The sequence below is a fragment of the Pelophylax lessonae genome, assembly GCF_965119305.1.
Source record: "Pelophylax lessonae genome assembly, chromosome: 9".
Taxonomy (NCBI): Eukaryota; Metazoa; Chordata; class Amphibia; order Anura; family Ranidae; genus Pelophylax; species Pelophylax lessonae.
In genome coordinates this window covers 57344676-57368818 of record NC_138776.1, presented here as the reverse complement: position 1 = coordinate 57368818, position 24143 = coordinate 57344676, and the positions used below count along the sequence as shown (strand labels likewise).

Genomic DNA, 24143 nt, shown 5'->3' with positions numbered 1-24143 from the left:
ACGCCGAAAGTGCGCACAGACGGCCCACACTTTCTGCAGCAGCTCTGACATATCGGGGTAGTTTTTAAGGAACCTCTGCACCACCAAATTCAGCACATGCGCAGGGCAAGGGATGTGCGTCAAACCGGCTAGGCCCAGAGCTGCTATGAGATTTCGCCCGTTATCGCACACCACCAGGCCGGGCTTGAGGCTCGCTGGCAGCAACCACTCATTTGTCTGCTGTTCCATGCTCCTCCACAACTCCTGCGCGGTGTATGGTTTTTCCCCCAAACAGGCAAGTTTTAAAACTGCCTGCTGTCGTTTACCCCTGGCCGTGCTGAAGTTGGTGGTGAAGGTGTTACGCTGTCCGGATGAGGAGGCGGTAGAGGATGAGGAAGCGGAGTAGGAGGAGTTAGGAACAGGAGGCAAACTGAAGCGCCCTGCAATCCTCGGTGGTGGAAGGACATGCGCCAAATTGCTATCCGCCTCAGGCCCATCCGCCACTGCATTTACCCAGTGTGCCGTTAGGGAGATATAACGCCCCTGACCGTGCTTACTGGTCCACGTATCGGTAGTTAGGTGGACCTTGGCACAGATGGCTTTGCGCAGTGCACACCTGATTTTTTCCCCCACTTGGTTGTGCAGGGAAGGGATGGCTTGCCTGGAAAAGTAGTGGCGGCTGGGCACGACGTACTGTGGGACAGCCACCGACATAAGGTTTTTAAAACTGTGCGTCTCCACCAGACGGAATGACAGCATTTCAAAGGCCAAGAATTTTGAAATGCTGGCATTCAGGGCCAGGGATCGCGGGTGGGTAGGGGGGTACTTCCTCTTCCTCTCAAGTGTTTGGGAGATGGAAAGCTGAACGCTTCCACGGGACATTGTGGAGATGGTTGGTGACCCAGGTGGTGGTGTTGCTGACAGATCGTCTGTTTGCAGGGTGGCAGGTGCCGGTATCACTACAGATGTGGCTGGAGCGGCCGAGACTGCAGCAGAAGAGGAAGCAGGATGAGCCAGAGACGTTTCTTGGTTTTGAAGGTGTCTACTCCACTGCAGCTCGTGCTTTGCACTTAGATGCCTGATCATGCAGGTTGTGCTCAGGTTGAGAACGTTTATGCCTCGCTTCAGGCTCTGATTGCACAGGGTGCAAACCACTCGTGTCCTGTCATCAGCACATTTTCTAAAGAACTTCCACGCTAGAGAACTCCTTTGAGCTGGCTTTGGTGCGCTCGTTCCCTTGCTGCGTTGGGCAGTAGCAGGCGTAGTGTCTAGGGCACGGCCGCTCCGCTTCTGCACCCTGCTCCCTCTTCTGCTGTGCTGTTGGCTCTGTGCAACCACCACCTCTTCCTCCAAACTACTCAGGTCACCTGCATGACCTTCATTCCATGTGGGGTCGAGAACCTCATCGTCCTCCACATCATCTTCCACCCAGTCTTCACCCCTGCCCTCCTTGTCGGTCTCCACAATTCTGAACGCCGCAGCAGTTGGCACCTGCGTTTCGTCATCATCGGAGACGTGCTGCGATGGTCCTTGCATGTACTCATCTTGAGAAATAAGTGGTTGGGCATCGCTGCACTCAATCTCTTCCACTTCTGGGGCAGGGCTAGGTGGATGGCCCTGGGAAACCCTGCTGACAGAGTCCTCAAAAAGAACAAGAGACTGCTGTATGGCTTGGGGCTCAGACTGCTTGTCTGATTTGCAAGGGGGTGAGGTGAAAGACGGTTGGACATTGGCTGCAGGTGCCAACTCTGACCTTTCTGCAGTAGACTGGGTGGGAGACAATGTGAAGGAACTGGAGGCAGTGTCAGCAGCAAACCAATCTACTATCGCCTCTACGTGTTCTGGCCTCATCACTTCTAGAGGCGTATGATGCCCTACCAAATACTGATGCAGGTTCTGTCGCCTACTAACACTTGAGGAAGGTGTTTCACTTGTGCGTGTAGCTGGCACAGATCGACCACGTCCTCTCCTTGCAACAGGAGCTCTACCAGCAGCACCACGACCCAGGCCACGGCCCCTATTTGACGGTCTCCTCATATTTCTGTAATTTAAGATCTTGCCCTAGAAAGGTGTTTATTGAATAGCGGAACAAAACAACAACAGTATCGCACGGGTGTATCTCACAGTCAAATATGCAAACTATGCCGCAATTTAATGTTTTTTACCCCAAAAGGGTGTATATTGAATAGCGGAATAGGATAAAAAACGGTGTATCTCACATGTACAAACACAGACTAGGCCCCGATTAAAATTTTTTGTACCCTAAAGGGAGGATGAGGAAGAGGAGTAGGAGGAGTTGGGAACAGGAGGCAAACTGAAGCGCCCTGCAATCCTTGGCGGTGGAAGAATATGCGCCAAACAAATTTAAAAGGTGTATCTCACACGTACCGATACAGACTATGCCGTAATTTTATTTTTTACACTCCAAAAGGGTGTATATTGAATAGCGGAATAGGAAAAATTTTATAATACTGTGTATCTCACACGTACAAACACAGACTAGGCCCCGATTACAATTTTTTGTACCCTAAAGGCAGGATGAGGAAGAGGAGTAGGAGGAGTTGGGAACAGGAGGCAAACTGAAGCGCCCTGCAATCCTTGGCGGTGGAAGGAGATGCACCAAACAAATTTAAAAGGTGTATCTCACACGTACCGATACAGACTATGCCGTAATTTAATTTTTTACACTGCAAAAGGGTGTATATTGAATAGCGGAATAGGAAAAATTTTATAATACGGTGTATCTCACACGTACAAACACAGACTAGGCCCCGATTACAATTTTTTGTACCCTAAAGGCAGGATGAGGAGTAGGAGGAGTTGGGAACAGGAGGCAAACTGAAGCGCCCTGCAATCCTCGGCGGTAGAAGGAGATGCGCCAAACAAATTTAAAAAGGTGTATCTCACATGTACCGATACAGACTATCCCGCAATTTAATTTTTTACACTCAAACAGGGTGTATATTGAATAGCGGAATAGGACAAATTTTACAAAACGGTGTATCTCACACGTACAAACACCAACTAGGCCCCGATTACAATTTTTTCTACCCTAAAGGCAGGATGAGGAGTAGGAGGAGTTCGGAACAGGCAGGAGGCAGACTGAAGCACCCTCAAATCCTCGGCAGTATGAGATGCGCCCCAAAAATTGGAAAGGTGTATCTCACACGTACCAACACAGACTATCCCGCAATTTAATTGATACCCAAAGGCTTTTATTGAATAGCGGAAATTGAAAATATGATATAAAATTGGTGTGATTTATCAATAGCACATGATGTGAACAGCAGTGTCTTATATCATTCAGCTCTGCTGCAGGCCACAATTTAATTTTTTTTAACCCAAGGCTGTATATTGAATAGTGGAATAGAAAAAAGTGTATGATTTTTGAAATAATAGCACATGTGAACTGAACACTGAACACAGCAGTGTATGATCAGAGTCAGCACAGCACAGCTGAAGGACAAACGCTGCACACAGTGACTGATAGAAAAGTACTTTTCTCCCTCCTCCTCAGTGGGCAAAAAAGATTGTGTTCACTGCACTCCACACACAGCAAAATCGATGTGGACCACTGACACCTGCCTATCTCCAGCCTCTCCCTAAAAGGATTGATAAGATCGGTCACTGCAAACCCCCCCACACAGCAATATCGATTGTAGAACACACTGTCTGACCCTAAAAATCAGCAGCCTCTCTCCCTAAAAGGATTGATAAGATCGGTCACTGCAAACCCCACCCCACACAGGAATATTGATTGTAGAACACACTGTCTGACCCTAAAAATCAGCAGCCTCTCTCCCTAAAAGGATTGATGAGATCGGTCACTGCAAACCCCACCCCACACAGCAATATCGATTGTAGAACACACTGTCTGACCCTAAAAATCAGCAGCCTCTCTCCCTAAAAGGATTGATAAGATCGGTCACTGCAAACCCCACCCCATACAGCAATATCGATTGTAAAACACACTGTCTGACCCTAAAAATCAGCAGCCTCTCTCCCTAAAAGGATTGATAAGATCGTAGATCGGTCACTGCAAACCCCCCCCACACAGCAAAATCGATCGTAGAAAACTGACCCTAAAAATCAGCAGCCTCGCCCTAAAATGCCTACAACTCGCCCTGCCTAACACACTCTGACCTGTCCCTCAATTCTATGCGGACACAAATGAGTTTTGCCTGCCTGTCTGTCCCTAATCAGCAGCCAGCATGTATAATGTGTGCTCTGTCCCTGAACTACACAGCAGAATGACGCCAGCTGCCGCGCTGGCTCGAACTTATAAAGACTTGGTCACATGCTTCAGATGGCCAATCACAGCTACTAATACATTTGTAGGCATGGCTGGGATGGCTTAAGTCACACCAGTTAAACGCTTGTTGATTGGCTGTTGAAAGCCCGCCATGAAAAGCACGCCAATGCATACAAAACCCGGAAATAAAACGACCGAACACTGATTTTTACCCGAATATACAGTAAAGTTTTCGGGTCCGTGTTCGGGTAACAAAAAACCAATTATTCGGTAAGAACACGAATAATACAGTCCGTGTTCGATCAACCCTACTCATCAGTGCTGCCTATCAGTGCCACTTATCAGTGCTCATCAATGCTGCCTATTAGTGCCACTTAGTGCTCATCAATGCCGCCTATCAGAGCCCATCATCAGTACTCTGAGCTGAAAGTATCTCTCTCATACAGCTCAGACTCAAAGCCTGCACTGACAGTCCCTCCTACCTCACACAGATAGAAGAGAGCCAATCTGCTCCTTCCCCTTCCGCCCCTCTCCTGTGTGCACAGCAGGAAGTGTGAAGCTCAGCAGCTGAATGTGATCATTCACACTTCCCGCTGTTTACACAGGAGAGGGGCGGGAGGAGAAGGAGCAGATCGGCTGTCTTCTATCTGTTCTATCTGTGCGAAGTAGGAGGAACTGTCAGTACAGGTTCTGAGCCACTGACCGAGTGACAGAACGGGCGGGGGGCAGGCCCCCTCCTCTCGCAGTGACCGCCCCTTCCCCACGCAGTGACAGAAGAGGCGGATGAGGGCGGGCCCCCTCCTCTCGCAGTGACCGCCATCTCCCCTCGAAGTGACAGAACGGGTGGGTGGGAGTGGGCCCCCTCCCCTCACAGTGACAGAATGGGCAGGCCCCCTCCTCTCCCAGTGGCCAAGCCGTCCCCTCGCAGTGACAGACGGTGGGCCACCCACAGTGTCGGAACTTCAGGAGCCAGTTGCAAGTGCGACTCCTGCGACCCTGGTAGTTCTGCCACTGGTTTGGGACTGCACTGTGCAAAACCACTGCAAAGATCAGGTAAGTATAATGTGTGTTACTACTAAAGAAAGGAAAAAATGTCATTTAAAATTGCTCGCAGCTGTAATGTATGTATTGTTGGCTCCCGGTAATACTGGTATGGATTTTAAGGGGAACACGCCAAAATGAAAAAAAAAAAAACGCTGTAGGGTCCCCCCCCAAAATACATACCAGACCTCTATCTTAGCATGCAGTCTGGCAGGTCAGGAAAGGGGGAGGGGGATGAGCGAGCACCCCCCCTCCTGAACCATACCAGGCCACATGCCCTCACCATGCTATCTCCATGTTGATGGGGACAAGGGCCACTACCTGACAACCCTGGGCTGTGGTTGTCGGGGTCTGCGGGTGTGGGGGCTTATCGTAATCTGAAAAATCCTGATAAGATATCAAGATCCCAGCTCCCACTATGTAAATGGGTATCAGGTACGTCGTACCCCTACCCATTCACAAAAAAAGTGTACAACAAAAATAAAAACATAAGACGTCGGTGATGTCACCGGGTGTTCCCGCCCCTCGTGATGTCACAGACCGTTGCCTACTGGGTTGGTGACGTCGCAAAGGGCGGGGCTGCTGGGTGACATCACCGGTGTGGCCCTGCCCATTCCCTATATAAGAAATGTCAAACCATGAATAGGCAGTCCGCGGGAAGCATTCACAGAGGGAGAAACTTTTTTTTTCTTTTTTTGGGTCAGCGGGCGGCGTGATTGACGATGGATTTACATCGGGGGACACTATTTTTTAATTTTTAAATAAAGGACTTGTCGAAAACTGTCTTGTGTGTTTATTTTTTTTGCACACTTTTTTGGTGAATGGGTAGGGGTACGATGTACTCGATACCCCTTTCAAATGGGGGGGGGATCTGGGGGCCCCCTTGTTAAAGGGGATTCAAGATTCTGATAAGCCCCCCCACCCACAGACCCCCACAACCACAGCCCACGGTTGTTGGGAAGAGGCCCTTGTCCCCATCAACATGGGGACCGGTGCCTTGGGGGGCACCCCAAAGCATCCTCCCTATGTTGAGGGCAAGCGGCTGGTATGGTTCAGGGGGGGTAAGCGCTCCCCCCTTTCCTGCTCGGATAAGGGTCTGGTATGGATTTTGGGGGGGGGGGGGACCGCACGCCATTATTTTTCTTAATTCTGTCATGGGTTCCTCTTTAACCACTTAAGCCCCGGAGGATTTGGCTGCTAAAAGACCAGGGTTTTTTTTGCGATTTTTTACTGCGTGAATTTAACGGACAATTGCGCGGTCGTACGACGCTGTACCCAAACAAATTTGACATCCTTTTTTTCCCACAAACAGAGCTTTCTTTTGGTGGTATTTGATCACCTGTGCGATTTTTTGATCATGCGCTATAAACAAAAAAAGAGCGTCAATTTTGCAAAAATAACAATATTTTTCACATTTTTTTATATGAAATTCCCCAAGAAAAAATGTAAAAATCAAAATATTTTAACATTTTCGGCCAATTTGTTTTATGCTACATATGTTTGGTAAAAAAAAATTGCAAAAAGCGTATTTTGATTGGTTTGAGCAAAAGTTATCGCGTTTACTAACAAAGGGACAGATTTTTGTCATTTTTGGTGGGTTTTTTTAACGCGTAATGGCGGTACTGCGACATTGCGGCGGACAGATTGGACCCTTGACTGACATTTTTGACACTTTTGGGGTTACCAGTGACATTACTGCAGTAATCAGTGCTATACATATGCACTGTTACTGCAAAAATGACACTGGCAGGGAAGGGGTTAACTGTATTGGAGAGGGAGGGGTTAAGTGTGTCCTAGGGGCGTGTTTCTAACTGTAAAGGGACATGGCTATTGGTGTAAAAACAAAGATCAACGGTCCTACATAGTAGAACCGTCTGATCTTCATTTTTACACAGGGAAGAATGACAGACGGCTTGTTAACATAAGCCGTCCGCCTTTCTCCCTTCACCGGAGCGATCGTGAGTGACCGGCGGACGATCGGGTCCGCCGGTCACACGCACTGACTTGTCAGTGAACGAGCCGGGGTGGGCGCACACGTCGGCGGGCGCGTGCCCGCCCGCAATTGGCTCACAAGTCAGTGACAGGCGAGTGACCTACCCCTACGTCACTCTGACTGGCCGGGGCTGACCGCCGCAGTATATAGTCGTGCGGCGGTTGGCAACCGGTTAAAGCCATACAAGACCCAAAGGGTCCCCCAAGCTGTTTTTACCCCAGTTTTTATTTAATTTACATTGTTTTTTTGCAATTATTTTTTTAAATTAAGCTCTCAGCAGGGAAGCCTTAACAACCTATTGACTGTGCGCTCGGCAGGTGAACATCCCACTAAGTGCCAAGAAAGGTCAGGTGTTAGGCGAGTACCTGAATAGGCAATGTTTAGGTGAAACTTATGCTCAGCCTACACCGTTCACCCATCCCTACTGGTGCCTGAACACTGTAACCCCTCACAGTTACTCTTGTTGGGTGCAGGAACAGGCCCTTCTGTTAAAAAATAGAAAGAAAATTTGAAATTACATGTACCTGTCATACAGGTGCAGAAAAATTGGGCCTTGGGTGTTGTGTTGCTGTAAACCAAAAGCACTGTTGGAAGCTAGCATAATCAAGATTCAGGAATAGGATAGGCAGCATGGGCAGTCTTCAAGGGATCCCAGATCCCTAGCAAATTCAATCAGTTACATCAGCATCAGGAGCTTGATAGCTGCTGTTGATCCAGGACTGATTCATTTTGATAAATGTCAGCTGGTCAACGGAGTTTGTGGAATGACACACTCTTTTATCTGTCACGAAACCTCGGCAGCACTGAATGTCCGTTCGGAAAGCACGCTGGTAGCAGGACAGGCCAGTAGCTTGATTGCATATTGGGCTGTTTTGGTCCAGCCTCAAGACCCAGTATCCAAGTGGATGCTCAGTTGGAAAGGTCTCTAAGTCTGCTTTTAAAAATTCAGATAAGGCAGCGCTAACAGGTAAAAAATGTGTAGATAAAATGCAAAGAAGTATCTATATATTTGTATCCATGTGACTTGTGATCAAAATATGAAAATACTTAATTAAATATAAATATAAAGTGCATTAGTGAACAACAATCAATAATATTAAGTGCAGAAATATAATAGATCGAAATGTCCTTTGTGCAACCATATGCAAAGTGCAAAATATTCAGTCCAAAAGGAAAGGTTTCTTTCAAACGAAACTAAGGTGCTGAAAAGGTGCTCACATCCATATAAGTGCCCAGGTGCTCTTCAAGAAAAGGACCCCCTATGGGGATGCACTCACCACAACTAGGATATCAATGCGCCTTATGCAAACATAGCATTCCTTAACCGGATGGTTGGATGGGAACCTCTTAGTATTGGCTTCCTTAATAATGCCTTGCCTCTCTCTCCCCTGCAGTGTGTCTCATAAGAAAAGGAAGGAGGCGAACACAGTGAAGCCCGTAAGGTGTTTATTAAATTTTGAGCAAAGAAATAGTACTCACAAACATAGGTTGATAATCGGCATTGGTAAAGCAAATACACTCCGTGTTCCTCCGCTTCCGTGTACGCTGCCGGCGTGCGTTCCACGGTTGTGGTGAGTGCATCCCCATAGGGGGTCCTTTTCTTGAAGAGCACCTGGGCACTTATATGGATGTGAGCACCTTTTCAGCACCTTAGTTTCGTTTGAAAGAAACCTTTCCTTTTGGACTGAATATTTTGCACTTTGCATATGGTTGCACAAAGGACATTTCGATCTATTATATTTCTGCACTTAATATTATTGATTGTTGTTCACTAATGCACTTTATATTTATATTTAATTAAGTATTTTCATATTTTGATCACAAGTCACATGGATACAAATATATAGATACTTCTTTGCATTTTATCTACACATTTTTTACCTGTTAGCGCTGCCTTATCTGAATTTTTAATCTTTCTGGTATTTTACTTAATGAGCAGCAGCTTCAGGTTGACTATTAATTTATTTATTATTAATCATTTTTTTATTCCTCATTTATTTATTCATCAATTTATTGGTTTTATAAGTCTGCTTTTGCCCCTAGATAATCCTGCACCATATGATGCAGGCGCTGCAGATGAATGCTTAAACCTACCAGCCCTGGGTGCTGAGCACTAAAGAATTGTTTAAAGGCATCAGTCAGCCGGCCGCCTTCTCCACCGCTTCTTCTTTGACCGAACAAAGCCTCAGAAACACATTGTCCAGGAAACGGTAACCTCCCAGTGTCTGGAATGATCATGGTATCACTGTGCTTGATTGGCCAGCAAACTCGCCTGACCTAAACCCCATAGAGGATCTGTGGGGTACTGTCAAGAGAAAGATGAGAGACACCAGACCCAACAATACAGATGAGCTGAAAGCTGCTATCAAAGCATCCTGGGCTTCCATATCACCTCAGCAGTGTCACAGGCTGATCGCCTCCATGCAATGCCACATTGATGCAGTAATTCATGCAAAAGGAGGCCCGACCAAGTATTGTGTGTATACTGTACTGTACATGAACATACTATTTAGTAAGCCAACATTTCTGTATTAAAAATCCATTATTTTTATTTTTAAAAATCCTACATTTTTATTGGTCTTATGTAATATTCTTCTTTTCGGAGATAATGAATTTTGGATTTTCACTAGCTGTAAGCCATGATCATCAAAATTGAAAGAAAGAAATTCTTGAAATATATCTCTGTGTGTAACGCATCTATATAAAATATATGAGTTTCACTTTTTATATTGAGTTACTGAAATAAATTAACTTTTTGATGATATTCTAATTTTACGAGATGCACCTGTATATAGGATGGGTGGAGTGGAGTGAGTGGCTGGTTGATGGGAAAGGGAAAATCAATGGGAGAGAGCATTACCTAGAGGACGGTGACTTTATTTGTTCTGTTGTCTGGAGGGAGCTTCCCTGTAACTGGGCACAAAGAGATACACTACCACACCAAATGGGAACTTTTTTTTACTTTAATGGAGGATATAATGTTGTTTGCATTTTTAGAACTGTGCAGAATAAAAAGATGCTGATTACTTTATTAGAACTGTGACACTTACAATGACATTGGGTTGGATTAAGCTTCTGGCTGCTTCATGTGTCTGAGGTTGATTCTCAGTAACCTTGCTGTTGGGAAGTGGGATAGCACACCTCTAGGCTAGGCTATGCTAGACAGTGCCTCCAATGAGGTATCCACTTGGTGAAGAAGGATCCCGGTGTGCCCAATGGTGTCGCAAACCTGACCTAACTAGGGGCAAGTGGTGGTTAGGCAGGGAAAGAGCTATCCTGGAACCACAAGAAGTCTTCAGGCCTGAAGTGACTGGTATCCCTGGCAAGAAGATATGCTGTTGTCAAGAGAGACCAGGAGCGTGGAGAGTGAGCCTAAGAATATGTCTCTGACACATTACAAGGTGCAAATGGCAGGCAGATGCATAATTCTGCAAGGGCTCAGGTCAACACTCATAGCCAGTGAGTGAATCTGGGTGAGCCCTGTGTACTAGGCGGACCCCGATAAAGCAAGTTATGGCCGCCTTTGGCACATATGGGTAGCCCCACCTATATGGGTACAGGTTAATCTCTACAATAAGGTAAAAAACTTTCATTATGCAGCCCCCGCCCCCTTATTCTTACATGAGCCCAATTTTGATCCAGCAATGTACATGAGAGTGCTATGGGGGCACTCGTGCAGACTTGCTCCCGAGTTAGCTCTGTGCGTCCATAGACAGACAGAGCAGAGCTTGGCTCTCTTCCTCCTCATTGGCTCAGAGACAGCAGCATGAGCGATTGGCTCCCGATGCTTTCAATCACAGCTAGTGAAGAGGGAACAAGGCCAAGACGTCCTCTGTTTGTCTAGGGGCCCACAGAGCCAGCTTGGAAGTGAGCCCGCACAAATGCCCCCATAGAAAGCAGCGTGCTATGGGGGGGGCAGTCGGCAGGGGGTAGAGAGGGGGCCAGGAGCGTCAGCGGGGGACCCCAGAAAAGGAGGATTGGGGCTGCTCTGTGCAAGACTATTTCACAGAACAGGAAAGTATGATCTTTTTTGTTATTTTAAAAAATACGATGAGAGTTTACAATTACTTTAATGTTATTTAAAGAAAAAACTGAACTGATAGGATATCTAAAAAAATATCCTGTATTTCAGCATCATGAGTGGGAAACTAGATATAGATTTTACTGGGTTGCAATTTATCCCTCCTGTTTAGGGTTGAGCGGACACCTAGATGTCCGTGTTCGACGGGTTCGGCCGAACTTTAAAAAAAAGTCCGGGTCCGTGTCCCGGACTTTTACCGAACTTTTCCCGGACACCGAACCCCATTGAAGTCAATGGGGACCCGAACTTTAAGGCACTAAAATGGCTCTAAAACACCAATGGAAAGGGCTAGAGTGCTGCAAATGGCAGCAAAACGTAGTTAAGAGCATGGCAAGTGCTCTGCAAACAAATGTGGATAGGGAAATAACTTAAAACAACAAAAAAAAAAACAGAAAAATAAAACAATGTTCTTCATCTCTGAAGGACGAGGCCCATATGGAGTAGGAGGGAGGTTGAGGTGGTGGTGGATGTGGCGGTGTCATAGGCGTGCGCACAGGGTGTGCCTGGTGTACCTGGGCACACCCTAATCACCTAGGGCACATAGCATTATCGCTCTGTTTGCCAGTGAGGAGATGGGAAAGATCTCCCTCGCACCTGCTCTGCTCTATTTCTCTTTGCCAGCAGGGAGAGTAATGTATCGGGGCCATGTACATGTAGGCAAACACATGCATGTGTATTTCAACTTTGGGGTGCACACCCTAATGCAATAGGCTGCGCACACCTATGGGCGGTGTAGGTGGAAGCGGCGGTGGAGGAGGACCAGGGCCGGATTAAGAGCATCATGGTCTTGGTGCTGAGGATTTTGAAGGGCCTTAAGGGCCGTGCCTTGGCATGCACCCAGAGGAGGAAGGGTGCAGCCATGCATGCCTAATTCAACATGGGATGCTGTCTCTGAAGCCCATAAACACATCCATGCATCGGCAACTGTCCCTCCTTGTCCGGCCTTCGCGCTGTGTGGGGAGGTTCTGAGGGTGCTGCCTGGGGAAGCGAGCATAGAAGCCAGACTTCTGTGTTTACAAGTGACAGAAGAGCGGTAACAGTGAATATGGCCAACCCGGGGCCTATATAAAAGGTAGGGGCCTGCATGGAGCTGCAGCTCCAATAGCCCCTACGTTAATCTGGCCCTGAGGAGGAGGACGAGGTAGCCAACACTGCTTCTTTTCACAAATTTTAAATGAGGGTACACCCCAAAAGAGTGAGAAAGAGCAAAAATGGAACAATGGGTGGGTAAGGTCGGTATCCATTGCTATTCTGCACAAGGTACGGAAAAGTCCCGTGGGATCCATGCCTGGTTCATTTTAATGAACGTGAGCTTGTCCACATTGTCTCTGGACAGGCGGCTGCGCTTGTCTGTTATAACGCCCCCAGCCGTGCTAAATACCCGTTCAGATAATACACTGGCTGCAGGGCACGCCAGCACCTCCAAGGCGTAAAGGGCAAGCTCAGGCCATGTGCCCAATTTGGAGACCCAGAAGTTGAAGGGGGCAGACCCCTCATTCACTACATGTAGGCGTGTGCACACATACTGCTCCACCATGTTGGTAAAATGCTGCCTCCTGCTAAGACGTTCCATCTGAGCTGCTGGTGCTGCTGTTTGTTGTGGCGTGCTGACAAAGCTTTTCCACATTTCGGCCATGCTAACCCTGCCTTCTGAGGTGCTGGCGGTGCCCTGGTTGCGTTGGCGACCTCCTCCTCCTCTGCCTTGTGCTTCCACTGCGGCCCCGCTGTCAGATGGGAATGCCAGCAGCATGGCGTCTACCAGCGTGCGCTTGTACTCGCGCATCTTGCGATCGCGCTCCAGTGAGTGAATTAAGGACGGTACGTTGTCCTTGTAACGGGGATCCAGCAGCGTGGCCACCCAGTAATCAGCACAAGTTAGAATGTGGGCAACTCGGCGGTCGTTGTGGAGACACTGCAGCATGTAATCGCTCATGTGTGCCAGGCTGCCCAGAGGCAACGAAAGGCTGTCCTCTGTGGGAGGTGTATCGTCCGTGTCCTCTGTATCCCCCCAGCCACGCACCAGTGATGGCCATGAGCTGGCCTGGGTGCCACCCTGCTGTGAACATGGTTCCATCTCCTCCTCCAGCTCCTCCTCCTCCTCATCCTCCAGAACTGTGCCCCTGCTGGACAATTGTGTCCCTGGCGTTTGTGTGTGCAGGAACCCACCCTCGGAGCCCCTTGCGAATGACTGCCCTGAAAGCCTTGGAAATGTTACCTCTTCATCCTCCTCCTCCTCCTCATCCTGTGCCACATCCTCTTCCATCATCGCCCGAATTGTTTTTTCAAGGAGGCATAGAAGTGGGATAGTTAAGCTGAGAACGGCGTCATTGCCACTGGCCATGTTGGTGGAGTACTCAAAACAGCGCAACAAGGCACACAGGTCTCGCATGGAGGCCCAGTTATTGGTGGTGAAGTGGTGCTGTTCCGCAGAGCGACTCACGCGTGCGTGCTGCAGCTGAAACTCCACTATGGCCTGCTGCTGCTCGCACAGTCTTTCCAGCATGTGCAAGGTGGAGTTCCACCTTGTGGGCACGTCACATATGAGGCGGTGAGCGGGAAGGCCGAAGTTACGCTGCAGCGCTGCCAGGCGAGCAGCAGCAGGGTGAGAACGCCGAAAGTGCGCACAAACGGCCCGCACTTTCTGCAGCAGCTCTGACATATCGGGGTAGTTTTTAAGGAACCTCTGCACCACCAAATTCAGCACATGCGCCAGGCAAGGGATGTGCGTCAAACCGGCTAGGCCCAGAGCTGCTATGAGATTTCTCCCGTTATCGCACACCACAAGGCCGGGCTTGAGGCTCGCTGGCAGCAACCACTCATTTGTCTGCTGTTCCATGCTCCTCCACAACTCCTGCGCGGTGTGTGGTTTGTCCCCCAAATAGGCAAGTTGTAAAACTGCCTGCTGTCGTTTACCCCTGGCCGTGCTGAAGTTGGTGGTGAAGGTGTTACGCTGTCCGGATGAGGAGGCGGTAGAGGATGAGGAAGCGGAGTAGGAGGAGTTAGGAACAGGAGGCAAACTGAAGCGCCCTGCAATCCTCGGTGGTGGAAGGCGCCAAATTGCTATCCGCCTCAGGCCCATCCGCCACTGCATTTACCCAGGGGAGATATAACGCCCCTGACCGTGCTTACTGGTCCACGTATCGGTAGTTAGGTGGACCTTGGCACAGATGGCGTTGCGCAGTGCACACCTGATTTTTTCCCCCACTTGGTTGTGCAGGGAAGGGATGGCTTGCCTGGAAAAGTAGTGGCGGCTGGGCACGACGTACTGTGGGACAGCCACCGACATAAGGTTTTTAAAACTGTGCGTCTCCACCAGACGGAATGACAGCATTTCAAAGGCCAATAATTTTGAAATGCTGGCATTCAGGGCCAGGGATCGCGGGTGGGTAGGGGGGTACTTCCTCTTCCTCTCAAGTGTTTGGGAGATGGAAAGCTGAACGCTTCCACGGGACATTGTGGAGATGGTTGTTGGTGACCCAGGTGGTGGTGTTGCTGACAGATCGTCTGTTTGCGGGGTGGCAGGTGCCGGTATCACTACAGATGTGGCTGGAGCGGCCGAGACTGCAGCAGAAGAGGAAGCAGGATGAGCCAGAGACGTTTCTTGGTTTTGAAGGTGTGTACTCCACTGCAGCTCGTGCTTTGCACTTAGATGCCTGATCATGCAGGTTGTGCTCAGGTTGAGAAGGTTTATGCCTCGCTTCAAGCTCTGATTGCACAGGGTGCAAACCACTCGTGTCCTGTCATCAGCACATTTTCTAAAGAACTTCCACGCTAGAGAACTCCTTTGAGCTGACTTTGGTGCGCTCGTTCCCTTGCTGCGTTGGGCAGTAGCGGGCGTAGTGTCTAGGGCACGGCCGCTCCGCTTCTGCACCCTGCTCCCTCTTCTGCTGTGCTGGTGGCTCTGTGCGACCACCGCCTCTTCCTCCAAACTACTCAGGTCACCTGCATGACGTTCATTCCATGTGGGGTCGAGGAGCTCATCGTCCTCCACATCATCTTCCACCCAGTCTTCACCCCTGCCCTCCTTGTCGGTCTCCACAATGCTGAACGCCGCAGCAGTTGGCACCTGCGTTTCGTCATCATCGGAGACGTGCTGCGATGATCCTTGCATGTACTCATCTTGAGAAATAAGTGGTTGGGCATCGCTGCACTCAATCTCTTCCACTTCTGGGGCAGGGCTAGGTGGATGGCCCTGGGAAACCCTGCTGACAGAGTCATCAAAAAGAAGAAGAGACTGCTGTATGGCTTGGGGCTCAGACTGCTTGCCTGATTTGCAAGGGGGTGAGGTGAAAGACGGTTGGACATCGGCTGCAGGTGCCAACTGTGACCTTTCTGCAGTAGACTGGGTGGGAGACAATGTGAAGGAACTGGAGGCACTGTCAGCAGCAAACCAATCTACTATCGCCTCCACTTGTTCTGGCCTCATCACTTCTAGGGGAGTATGATGACCTACCAAATACTGATGCAGGTTCTGTCGCCTACTCACACTTGAGGAAGGTGTTTCACTTGTGCGTGTAGCTGGCACAGATCGACCACGTCCTCTCCTTGCAACAGGAGCTCTAGCAGCAGCACCACCACGACCCAGGCCACGGCCCCTATTTGACGCTCTCCTCATATTTCTGAAATTTAAGATCTTGCCCTAGAAAGGTCTTTATTGAATAGCGGAACAAAAGAACAACAGTATCGCACGGGTGTATCTCACAGTCAAATATGCAAACTATGCCGCAATTTAATGTTTTTTACACCAAAAGGGTGTGTATTGAATAGCGGAATAGGATAAAAAACTGTGTATCTCACACGTACAAACACAGACTAGGCCCGATTAAATTTTTTCCTACCCTAAAGGGAGGATGAGGAAGAGGAGTATGGAACAGGCAGCACCCTCAAAGCTTCGGAAGTATGAGATGAACCCCAAAAACTTGGAAAGGTGGATCTCACACGTACCGACACAGACTATTCCGCAATTTAATTGAGCCCCAAAGGTTTTTATTGAATAACGGAATAGGAAATAGGATCAAAAAAAGTGTATGTTTTTCACACGTACAGAAGCACACTAGGCCCCAATTACTATTGTTTGTACACCTAAAAGGATGGATGAGGAGGAGGAGGAGGAGGAGTATAGAACAGGCAGCACCCTCAAAGCTTCAGAAGTATGAGATGAACCCCAAAAACTTGGAAAGGTGGATCTCACACGTACCGACACAGACTATTCCGCAATTTAATTGAGCCCCAAAGGTTTTTATTGAATAGCGGAATAGGAAATATGATCAAAAAAAAGTGTATGTTTTTCACACGTACAGAAGCACACTAGGCCCCAATTACTATTGTTTGTACACCTAAAAGGATGGATGAGGAAGAGGAGGAGGAGGAGTATAGAACAGGCAGCACCCTCAAAGCTTCAGAAGTATGAGATGAACCCCAAAAACTTGGAAAGGTGGATCTCACACGTACCGACACAGACTGTTCCGCAATTTAATTGTGCCCCAAAGGTTTTTATTGAATAGCGGAATAGGAAATATGATCAAAAAAAAGTGTATGTTTTTCACACGTACAGAAGCACACTAGGCCCCAATTACTATTGTTTGTACACCTAAAAGGATGGATGAGGAAGAGGAGGAGGAGGAGTATAGAACAGGCAGCACCCTCAAAGCTTCAGAAGTATGAGATGAACCCCAAAAACTTGGAAAGGTGGATCTCACACGTACCGACACAGACTATTCCGCAATTTAATTGAGCCCCAAAGGTTTTTATTGAATAACGGAATAGGAAATATGATCAAAAAAAGTGTATGTTTTTCACACGTACAGAAGCACACTAGGCCCCAATTACTATTGTTTGTACACCTAAAAGGATGGATGAGGAGGAGGAGGAGGAGTATAGAACAGGCAGCACCCTCAAAGCTTCAGAAGTATGAGATTGTGTTCACTGTACCCCACAAAGATTGTGTTCACTGTACCCCACAAAGATTGTGTTCACTGTACCCCACAAAGGTTTTGTTCACTGCACCCCAGAAAGATTGTGTTCACTGTACCCCACAAAGGTTTTGTTCACTTCACCCCACAAAGATTGTGTTCACTGCACCCCAAAAGGATTGTCTTCTCTGCACCCCACAAAGATTGTGTTCACTGTACCCCACAAAGGTTTTGTTCACTGTACCCCACAAAGATTGTGTTCACTGCACTCCAAAAGGATTGTCTTCACTGCACCCCACAAAGATTGTGTTCACTGTACCCCACAAAGGTTTTGTTCACTGCACCCCACAAAGATTGTGTTCACTGTACCCCACAAAGGTTTTGTTCACTGCACCCCACAAAGATTGTGTTCACTGTACCCCCCAAAGATTTTGTTCACTGCACCCCACAAGGATTGTTTGTCTTCACTGCACCCCACAAGGATTGTCTTCACTGTACCCCACAAAGGTTTTGTTCACTGCACCCCAGAAAGATTGTGTTCACTGTACCCCACAAAGGTTTTGTTCACTGCACCCCAGAAAGATTGTGTTCACTGTACCCCACAAAGGTTTTGTTCACTTCACCCCACAAAGATTGTGTTCACTGCACCCCAAAAGGATTGTCTTCTCTGCACCCCACAAAGATTGTGTTCACTGTACCCCACAAAGGTTTTGTTCACTGTACCCCACAAAGATTGTGTTCACTGCACTCCAAAAGGATTGTCTTCACTGCACCCCACAAAGATTGTGTTCACTGTACCCCACAAAGGTTTTGTTCACTGCACCCCACAAAGATTGTGTTCACTGTACCCCACAAAGGTTTTGTTCACTGCACCCCACAAAGATTGTGTTCACTGTACCCCCCAAAGATTTTGTTCACTGCACCCCACAAGGATTGTTTGTCTTCACTGCACCCCACAAGGATTGTCTTCACTGCACCCCACAAGGATTGTCTTCACTGCACCCCACAAAGATTGTGTTCACTGCACCCCACAAAGGTTTTGTTCACTGCACCCCACAAAGATTGTGTTCACTGCACCCCACAAAGGTTTTGTTCACTGCACCCCACAAAGGTTTTGTTCACTGCACCCCACAAAGATTGTGTTCACTGTACCCCACAAAGGTTTTGTTCACTGCACCCCACAAAGATTGTGTTCACTGTACCCCACAAAGATTGTGTTCACTGTACCCCACAAAGGTTTTGTTCACTGCACCCCACAAAGATTGTGTTCACTGTACCCCACAAAGGTTGTGTTCACTGCACCCCACAAAGGTTTTGTTCACTGCACCCCACAAAGATTGTGTTCACTGTACCCCACAAAGATTGTGTTCACTGCACCCCACAAAGATTGTGTTCACTGTACCCCACAAAGATTGTGTTCACTGTACCCCACAAAGGTTTTGTTCACTGCACCCCACAAAGATTGTGTTCACTGTACCCCACAAAGGTTGTGTTCACTTCACCCCACAAAGGTTTTGTTCACTGCACCCCACAAAGATTGTGTTCACTGCACCCCACAAAGATTGTGTTCACTGTACCCCACAAAGGTTTTGTTCACTGCACCCCACAAAGATTGTGTTCACTGTACCCCACAAAGATTGTGTTCACTGCACTCCAAAAGGATTGTCTTCACTGCACCCCACAAAGATTGTGTTCACTGTACCCCACAAAGGTTTTGTTCACTGCACCCCACAAAGATTGTGTTCACTGTACCCCACAAAGGTTTTGTTCACTGCACCCCACAAAGATTGTGTTCACTGTACCCCCCAAAGATTTTGTTCACTGCACCCCACAAGGATTGTCTTCACTGCACCCCACAAGGATTGTCTTCACTGCACCCCACAAGGATTGTGTTCACTGTACCCCCCCAAAGATTTTGTTCACTGCACCCCACAAGGATTGTCTTCTCTGCACCCCACAAAGATTGTGTTCACTGTACCCCCCAAAGATTTTGTTCACTGCACCCCACAAGGATTGTCTTCACTGCACCCCACAAGGATTGTCTTCACTGCACCCCACAAAGATTGTGTTCACTGTACCCCCACAAAGGTTTTGTTCACTGCACCCCACAAAGATTTTGTTCACTGCACTCCAAAAGGATTGTGTTCACTGCACCCCAAAAAGATTGTGTTCACTGCAGCCCACACACAGAAAAATGGATGTGGATCACTGACACCTGCCTATCTCCTATCCCACACCACACAGCAATATCGATTGTAGTTTGTAGAACACACTTTCCCTAAAATTCAGCAGACTCTGTCCCTAACAGGATTGAGAAGAGATCGTAGATCAGGAGAACTAAGTGCAGACCCCACCCCACACAGCAATATCGATTGTAGTTTGTAGAACACACTGACCCTATAATTCAGCAGACTCTATCCCTAAAATGCCTACAACTCGCCCTGCCTAAACACTCCGACCTGTCCCTCAATTCTATCCGGACACAAATGTTTTTTTCCTGCCTATCTTTCCCTAATCAGCAGCCAGCACGTTGATGTGTGCTCTGTCCCTGATCTAAGCAGCATAATGACGCCGCTGCGGCTGCCTCGAACTTATAAAGACTTGGTCACATGCTTCAGACGGCCAATCACAGCTACTGAGACATTTCCAGGCATGGCTGGGATGGCTTAAGGCACACCAGTTAAACGATTGTTGATTGGCTGTTGAAAGCCCGCCATGAAAAGAGCGCCAAAGCATGCAAAACCCGGAAATAAAACGACCGAACACGGATTTTTACCCGAATATACAGTAAAGTGTCCGTGTTCGGGTAACAAAAATCCAATTATTCGGTACGAACACGAATAATACAGTCCGTGTTCGCTCAACACTACTCCTGTTGTGTCTTTACTGTTTGTATTTTTTGTGACCCAGAGAGCAGAACACAAACTTACACTTCTCCATCTTCTCCCGACTGAACGTCCACTTGCTCTGCACCCAACTGGATTAGAAAGATGTTCGATTGCAGAAGGGGAGGAGCCCAGCGAAAGTCCATGCAGCTAACTTCATTCAACTTCACATCAGCATTGATAAACCCTGAATACCTGTTCCCGGGCAGAAGTGTTCCCCTACAGATGAAAAATACAATCACAAAGGAGAATCATATTCAGTCCTATTTATCAAATAGTGACGTATGTATTTTGTGGCTATTTTATAGGTTTAGGTATTTACATGGGAAACTGACACATTTCAGTCTCCACTGCTGAAAGCCAGTATATTTACTGCTGACAAATGAGATAAAGCATTTATGGGAGTTCAGAGTTTAGACCAGGCTCTCTGTAGATTTTCCCTGTTTATCAGCACAAATTCCTTTAGATGAACGAAGAATCATGGTCAGGATCGAAAATATGCTCTGCTATAAAGCTTAATCTGTGGCCAAACTTTGCAGTATTCACTTCATTTAGTTTGAACAGCATTGTCTAAAACAACAATTCTCAACTAGGAATTTGTGGAACCCTAGGGTTTCTCCAGAAGTTGCTAGGGGTCCCTTAACCACTTTACCACCGGAGGATTTTCCTGCTAAAAGACCAGGGGGTTTTTTGCGATTTTTTACTGCGTTACTTTAACGGTCAATTGCGCGGTCGTGCAACGCTGTACCTAAACGAATTTCACGTCCTTTTTTTCCCACAAACGGAGCTTTCTTTTGGTGGTATTTGATCACCTGTGCGATTTTTTGATCACGCGCTATAAACAAAAAAAGAGCGTAATTTTTGCAAAAATAACAATATTTTTCACTTTTTTTTATATGAAATCCCCCCCAAAAAAAATGTAAAAATCAAAATTTTTTAACATTTTCGGCCAATTTGTTTTACGCTACCTATGTTTGGTAAAAAAAATCGCAAAAAGCGTATTTTGATTGGTTTGCGCAAAAGTTATCGCGTTTACTAACAAAGGGAAAGGTTTTTGTCATTTTTGGTGTTTTTTTTTTTAACGAGTAATGGCGGCGATCTGCGATTTTTTTTGCGGTACTGCGACATTGGGGCGGACAGATCGGACCCTTGACTGACATTTTTGACACTTTTGGGGGTACCAGTGACATTACTGCAGTAATCAGTGCTATATATATGCACTGTTACTGCAAAAATGACACTGGCAGGGAAGGGGTTAACTCTATTGGACAGGGAGGGGTTAAGTGTGTCCTAGGGGCGTGCTTCTAACTGTAGTGGAACATTGCTATTGGTGTAAAAACAAAGATCAACGGTTCTACATAGTAGAACCGTCTGATCTTCATTTTTACACAGGGAGAACTGACAGGCGGCTTGTTTACATAAGCCGCTCTGTCTTTCTCCCGCTGTACCGGCGATCGTAGTGTGACCGGCGGACATCGGGTCCGCCAGTCACACTCCCGCACTCCTCCGTGAACGAGCCAAGGCGGGCGCGCGCCTTGGCGGGCGCGCGCTCGCCCGCTATTGGCTCTAGAAGGAGTGACAGGCGAGCGACGTAGACCTACGTCACTCTGCCTGGCCAGGGCCGACTGCCGCAGTAAATATACTGTGAGCAGTCGGCAAGTGGTTAAGCTGTGGTTGGTTGATATCTCTTCGGATGGTGTCTGCATGATTCTTTCACTGACTCCAATGAATTGTTTTTAGCAAGGATTCTCTTAAACCAGAAAAATATGCCAACTGTCTAACTGGGAATATACGTCATGTTTTGGACATTAAATATTGGGGTTCTGGCAGCAGCTAGCTGCCATAACCGCGGTATTATTTTTTCCCTTAGGCGGCCAGTTTTCAGATAAAAGTGATCCTGGCAGCGGATTCACCTTGTGACCTTGGTATCACTTTTATAGGCAGCCGGAGAGGTGCCACCTGGTCGTTTCCAAGCTTACCGGAGCCGTCAGTAAGCCCAGAACCGATTCATTGTGCCCGGAGGCTAGGAGCTGAGGGCAAGATAGCCCCCACTTAGCTTTATGCTCTTGGAGGACTTAAGTGACCTTGACTGTTACTTCCTGTTCTTGGGCTTAAAGATATGATTTTTTTTCTTTTCCTATTAAGGCTAAATGAGAGTCCTGGGGTCCTTTTTACCCCATATCTCTCAATAAAGAGGACCTATAATGCTTATTTTAATTACAAGGGATGCTTAAATTCCTTATAATAGGAATAAAAGCAATAAAAAAAAAAAAAGAAAATAAATAAAAGAGACAGTGTCAAAATAAAAATAACAAAAAAAAAAAGCGAACACATACGTAAGTTGCGCACACATATGAAAAATGTGTTCAAACCACACATGAGATATCACCTGATCGTTAGAGCGAAAGCAATAATTCTAGCGAAGGACCTCCTCTATAACTCTAAACAGGTAACCTGTAAAAAGGTTTAAAGCGTCGCTTTAAATGGAGATTTTTAAGTACCAAAGTTTGTTGCCATTCCACGAGCATGTGCAATTTTAAAGCATGACATGTTAGGTATCTATTTACTTGGCGTAACATCATCCTTCACATTATATAGAAAAAAAATTGGGCTAACTTAACTCTTTTTTTTTTTTTTTAATTCATTAAAATGTATTTTTAAAAAAATGCGTTTGAAAGATGTTGCGCAAATTCAGTGTGACATAAAATATTGCAATGACCGCCATTTTATTGGCTAAGGTCTCTGCTAAGAAAAATGTGGCCTACATCAGGAGAAGGGTTAAAGTGTTACTAAACCCAGGACCCTGCATTCACTATATCTGGTCTTCCACAGTACACAGAACATGGAAATGCAATTTTAGTAACTATAAACTGCTTAATACCTTTTTTGATCAGCAGTATATAGCAGTCTTGTGACTTCTATCAGTGTCTGGTTAAAGCATATAGGAGCAGTTTTCATTCCTCCTCGATTGTCCTATGAGAATGCAGGACCCCCAACCCTCTGTCTGGACAGTGTTAATTGGCCCTGTGCTGATCACATGCACTCTCCCAAACAAAAAAAAAAAAACTCTCTAGCAATACACATCAAACGGAGCATGTGCAGTATGTCCCCTGGCTCTGTAAATATCAGGAAATATATTGGAGTCACTGGAAAAAGGAGATGATCAGAGGAGACAGGATCATACAGCCTTTTTACACAATACAGGGGATTAACCCCTTAGGTTCCAGAGTGAGTATAAAAAGCATGCTTTACTGCTTATACAGACTTATTTTACTGTTGTGGGTTTAGTAACACTTTAAAGCTTTCCTTCCTCTAAAAGGGATACAATGGTTTCTTCCTTTTATCCAAATTAGGGTGTTGTAAATTAACATGATGTTGTTTGAGCTGTGATTACAGCCTGGCATGTTAGGTATGGCCAGAAGTAAAACTAGCATTGATTACCAACCTCTTGGTTGTCAATCAAATTCTGGACACGTATATGAACTATCCATAGGCTAACTAATGCTAAAAATAATCAGAGAGGATGTAGCTGAAGGAGCTGCTAGCTGTGATCTTGGATAGAATTGGCTAGCACTGCTGAGAACAAATGCAGCTAATATGATGTGTTACATTTAAGTGTTTTTTGTTTTTTAATATGCAAAAATTAAAACTTTTTGAAAATGTAATACTTTCTAAAAATGTTGTTACTTTTTAATGGTCATCAGTGATCTGACTTTTTATATTATCATTGTGCTACATTTGCACCAGACATGATCTTCACCCTAAGAAATTCAGCGCCCTCTTTACCATTTATAAATGGTGCTCTCTTCATTTTTCTAAATTTACTGTGGTCGATCCGAGGACCTCCTCTTCAGACCTTGGGAAGTAGCCTTGTGTTGTTGTAATAACCCCCCGGCCCCCCAACCTTTCTAATAATGTTTATATTCTACTGGTGCCTTTTGTTTTATTAGTTTTATTAATGAAACATTCCTTTTAAAGAAACTACATGTTGATCATTCCA

The 24143-nt window shown here is 46.7% G+C and overlaps 1 protein-coding gene across 2 annotated transcripts in view; it reads right to left on the bottom strand.

Annotated features, from left to right (window-relative positions):
* Positions 1-24143, bottom strand: part of LOC309564635 (pancreatic lipase-related protein 2-like) — an 86809-nt gene that overhangs the window by 5031 nt on the left and 57635 nt on the right. For both annotated transcript variants that reach the window (XM_082269296.1, XM_082269295.1), the window contains exon 12: positions 20189-20362. In XM_082269296.1, coding sequence (XP_082125422.1) covers positions 20189-20362 — 174 coding nt within the window. The remainder of the gene's footprint in view (positions 1-20188; positions 20363-24143) is intronic.